General features: G+C 32.9%; 1 protein-coding gene across 3 annotated transcripts; it reads left to right on the top strand.

The window, feature by feature from the left end:
- The first annotated feature begins 253 nt into the window (after positions 1–253).
- LOC114265847 (F-box/kelch-repeat protein At4g39590) lies at positions 254–3,775 on the top strand. 3 transcript variants are annotated; one of them, XM_082874384.1, is made up of 3 exons: positions 254–1,441; positions 2,188–2,302; positions 3,262–3,775. In XM_082874384.1, exons 1-2 carry the CDS (start codon positions 306–308, stop codon positions 2,273–2,275), a joined length of 1,224 nt encoding a protein of 407 aa, XP_082730510.1. In that variant the 5' UTR covers positions 254–305; the 3' UTR covers positions 2,276–2,302; positions 3,262–3,775. The 3 variants fall into 3 exon arrangements, with proteins under 3 accessions (XP_082730510.1, XP_082730512.1, XP_082730511.1); XM_082874386.1 differs by lacking the exon at positions 3,262–3,775 and adding an exon at positions 2,525–2,561; XM_082874385.1 differs by lacking the exon at positions 3,262–3,775 and having other exon boundaries at positions 2,188–2,561.
- The last annotated feature ends 1,066 nt before the right edge of the window (positions 3,776–4,841 follow it).

Below are 4,841 nucleotides of genomic sequence, written 5' to 3'. Positions count from 1 at the left end.
AAAATATTTACTGAATCTAATATTTTATAGCTGGCTTAAATTAAACTTTTTAACAATTATCTCATAAAAGTATATAATTTTCTCTTTACTTATAACCTTAACCTTATTTTGATCTCTAATACGGAAGCAAAGTGCGATGGTACTACATACACCAATTAGTGTACTAATACTAATTATAATATTATTATTAACCATACTTATTAATCATATTACAAATCTCAAAAACTTTTTAAATTATACTAATATCAAAGTAAAAGCTTGGAACCCTAAAAATTGGAGATAGTGGAAGAGAATTGGGAAAAACCATGCTTGGCCTTTCTCTGCCTTCGCGTGGTGCGCGTCGTCGTCGGCGTCGCCGACTGCGTCGGCTACTGCGGCAGCGTCAGATATCGACGCTATGGGCAACAACTTATCAGCCGGAACGATACGAGAAATGTCTGTGTTTTCGCGCTTCCACTCACAAACGTAACACGAAGTGGTTCGTTGTCAACATATCGAACCGAGACGACGATAATGATAATGATAATGATTGGACGAAGAAATTGAGACTCTCTCCGATTTCCAGAACGAAATGCGACTCTGATAGCTCGTTGGTTTGCGTAGATTCTACCATCTATCGCCTCGGTGGATTTTATCGTGCCCCAAAATGTTATAACAATCGTCCTACTAAAGATGTCCTCTGTTTGGATGCTAGCTCTCCCTCTCCCCGATGGAAGAGTATCGTATCTATGAATGTGAGAAGAACTTGCCCAACCACAGTGGTTGTTAATGGAAAGCTGTATGTGATGGGAGGTAATTCTATCAGAAACCCTGCTGAAGATACTGAAACTGATCGCTGGGCTGAGGTCTTTGATCCTCACACTAAGAAATGGAGTTTTCTTCCCAAGCCTCCTGATGATTTGTTGCCTTCGGGTGAAAATTTAGTAATGTGTCTGGGTCTTGAGGATTTACACAAGATTATGGTGACACCTTACAATTCTTCAAAACAAGCCTACTTGTATGATATTTCTCAAAACATTTGGACTTCCAAGCACCATGTCGATCTATGCGACCATCGATTTGTATCTCGTGTTGATAATAAAGATACGGCTGTGTTTGGGAATACTCTGTATTGGTACGACAAGAACTACCGCAGCGTGAATGCGTACGAGTGGGAAACTGGGAATTTATTGTCCGGGAAGCTCAAAGGGTTGGGGACAGCAGGGTGGAAGATGGAGGATATTCGGGTCCAAAAAGACATTTATTTATTTCATTTGAGTGGTAAATTGTTCTGTTTGGTTTGGAATGAAGAGCTTAGTAGTACTGTACATTGCTCCAAATTTGTAGTGGATACATCATGCTATTCCCATGACAATTGCAATGGGTCTCTTTGTGCTTGGGTTCTCTCTTCTCAAGATTATTATCTTGGTCACAACACAACTCTTTATGATGCTGCACTCATGTAAGTTTCTGGGTTTCTCTTCTCTGCTGATAAATGCTTATTTTCTTTGACCCTTCACCCCGTTTTGTCGTTATTTGATTCTGAATTTGAGTAGAAAACTTGATTTGATATGAATTACTCAATTTTTTTTAAACAAATTTTCATCAATTTTTTAAAAAATTTCTGTTCTTAACTCAAATTTCACTTTCCATCAAATTTGATGGAGAAAAAAAAAAGAAAAAGAAATCGTTTCCAATTGTTTATCGACTTGTTAAAATTTCATCAAATTTTAATTTGATAGTAAAAGATTTTGATGAGTTTTCAAGTTGATGAAAGCATTGGAGATAGTTTTTTAGGACATTTTCATCAAATTTTATGTAAGAATATGTGAAGGATTGAAGAAGCTCTTATATATGTGTATCAGTCTAAGTGAGAGCATCTCCAACATTTCACTAATTTTCTCAGCTAATTTAATTTTAAATTTGAGTAAAAAATTTGATTTCATATAAACTATTACAATCATTTCATAAAAATCTTTTTAAAAATTCATCTTTTATTCCAAATATTTCTTTTCATCAAATTTGACAAGAAAAAAAAATTATAAAAAAATTTATTTCCAATGCTTCATCTTTTTAAATTTTCATCAAATTTGAATTTGATAAAAGGTTTGACGAGTTCTCAATTTGATTGAAAAAAACACCCTTGATTTGATTAACATTTGATGAAAGGGTTGAAGATAATTTTAAATAATTTTTCATCAAATTCAGGAATAAAAAGTCTCTATTTGATTCTGCTGGAAAGGTGCAATCACATCAAGAAAATAGCTCGGCAATGAGTGTGGAACTCCCCAACTGAGTTGGTAGGGAAGCTGAGAAGACCATGGTACGTAAAACAAAATTGTGATGTTTATTTAACGTTGAGTTGTTAGTTATTCCTTTGTGCTCTAGCTTGTAATTGATCTATCTATGCAACCCCTAAAAACAAGAAAAAAAAAAAACTATTTATGTACATTATTTGGTCAGGGCTTTGTTATTTCTTAATATTTGGTCTTTCTATGGATAAATCTATAATCTAATTCACATGTAATTTTTCCCCCCTTCTCAGGTACAAATCAGTTTCATTTTTTTTTGGCTTGTCGAAATTGACCTTCCATTTCTTAGCATTTTTTTTGTCAGCAAAAAAGAGATTCATTGATGCAATATAAAAGTACAAGGTGTATAGACAAATTACATCAAGAAGACACAAAAAGCCAAGACGAAAAGTATCATAACTTAAATATCATACCCTAGCTGGATTGAAACATTAATCAAAGCCACTCAAATGCAAAGTCAAAGGCCAACAAGAAGAAATCAAGAACACACTAAAAATTAAGAATCTAACAGAGCAATCCAAGCACTTCCTTTCTTAGCATTTGAAGCTTATCAGCTATTTCATGGTAATTGCACTGTACAGTCTATACTTATTTGGTTTTTTCATAGTAAGCTTTTGATTTTTTGCACTCTAATGGTTTGGTCACAAAGAGAATTGAGAGTAGTTTTGAAGTCTGTATTGCCTATCAAAAAAAGAATTAAGAGGTGATTGTACTAGCTTCTTTATCTAATTTCATTGGTTTGAAGTTTGTACAAGTTAGTTTGGTTCGAGTAATTATTGTGAGCTAGGTCAACTAAGCCTTAATTTTTTAATGCCTGCATGTATTTTGTCTGTGATTCAATTTTATTAATCTTTGTATAATGTTGAATTTGTTTTAATTTAACGCTCACTTAATGTTAGCATGTTCAACTGAGGGTATGGATTGAATATAAGGTGTTGTGGCTTCTAGTGTGACATAGTTTGTGATGCAGAGTGTTTGGCTATAAAATTTCTAAAATTCATGGACAAACAAGGCAAAGGCAAAAGACACTAGTAGAGGTAAAACAACTTGTGCTTGGAATGACGTGAAATTCAGTCGAGACATGGAAAATGCCATGGCAACTAGTACGCATCGCTTCGCCATGGCCTACTATGGATTACAGTTAGATTCTAATATTTAAGCCTTTAATTTCATGATTTTGCTGTTTTAGGAAATATTTGATTTGTCTATATAACTCGGTCTAGATGAATCCAATTGGAGCTGGATTTTTTCCCACTATATGTATTTTTAGTTTCCACATTTGAGCTTAACTCAAATATTTCTATTTTTAGTTTTTTTTTTTTTGTTTTTTGGGTACCGTCTTTGATTTAGTCTTGATTAGCAAGTATTGTCTTTTTCGATTTACTTTTCAATTTAATTAGAACGTCGTATTAGTGTAAATAATGATGTAAGCCTTAAGGCAATTGACTTTTGATATAATATGTAGAGAATTCTCTTCTTTTTTCTATAATTTTGGTAATATTCAAATTCAACGTATTGTAGAAATGTTGCAACTTCCTTTGTTGTGTGATTCTACTACGGTAAACTATGTGAATTTGATTTTTTGGGTGCGGCCACATTACTGATTAGGAGTATTGTGTTTTTTCCAAAGCCGTTTGACTGTCGCTCAGGGATGTTGTTGTAGACACGTTAGTCTTAGGCCTCGTTTGACAACCTTCCGTTTTAGTCAAAAAATCATTATAAATTGTTACATCACTTTCTCTATTTTTTTGCATATCTTTTCGTAAAAAGTTAAAAAATTACAAAAATAACATATTCCTAAATGAGGCTTTAGTAGGTTTTTGTCTCCCTCCACGTTCAGGTAAAATGTTGCTCTGTTCATGCTTGTCGTATTGTTTATTTGTTTAGTTCTTTGTAAAATATTCTGTCTAAATATTATTATGAGCCCCATATATGGTTAAGTGCTTAATATTTGCCTTGTTTGATGGGGAGGAAAAACAAATAATCCAGTAGTGGGCTTGGCTCCTGATTCTTTATTAATTTTCACTTAACTTATTTGATTTAATTTAAGCCTTATGATTTATTTCTCGTCTTGTGTAAGACCTAAAAGGGAAATAATATTATCACCGAATTTAGAAAATAGATTTATATATTATTTTTCTTAATTAATATTATCATTGTACAAGAAAAGGAGTTTGCTTTTGGGGTTCTTACGTGTAAGTCCTAACAAGTGAACTTATTGTCTAATAGGTCATATGAAAAAAAAATGTCATAAAAAAAGTCACTAATTCTAAGTTTTAGCGACAATTTATAAAAATCATGACAAAAAAAGTTGCTAATTGTCAATTTTTAGCGATATATATAAAAAATTGTCACAAAAAAATTATTTTTAGCGTCAATTTTATCATAATCTATTTTCAATAGGATTTGATGGGAATTAAGTCTAACTATTAGGACCTATTGGTTGTTTACACTTTGTTATTCCTAATTTATAGATTGGGTAACACAACCATCAGAAATGGGGGTGGTCACGGGCCGGTTCTGGTTTGTTCGGGTTACGTGTTGGACTCA

This window comes from Camellia sinensis, chromosome 6, assembly GCF_055761805.1.
Source record: "Camellia sinensis isolate YWXY chromosome 6, ASM5576180v1, whole genome shotgun sequence".
Lineage (NCBI taxonomy): Eukaryota > Viridiplantae > Streptophyta > Magnoliopsida > Ericales > Theaceae > Camellia > Camellia sinensis.
Note: the sequence above shows the minus strand (reverse complement) of the source record. Positions and strands in the feature narration are given on the sequence as shown.

Excerpts from the sequence above, each read along its gene's own strand:
- LOC114265847 (XM_082874384.1), top strand. The coding sequence starts at position 306 with ATGCTTGGCCTTTCTCTGCCTTCGCGTGGTGCGCGTCGTCGTCGGCGT. Across the intron at positions 1,442-2,187 it reads CTTTATGATGCTGCACTCAT|GAATAAAAAGTCTCTATTTG; the intron begins GTAAGTTTCTGG and ends CATCAAATTCAG.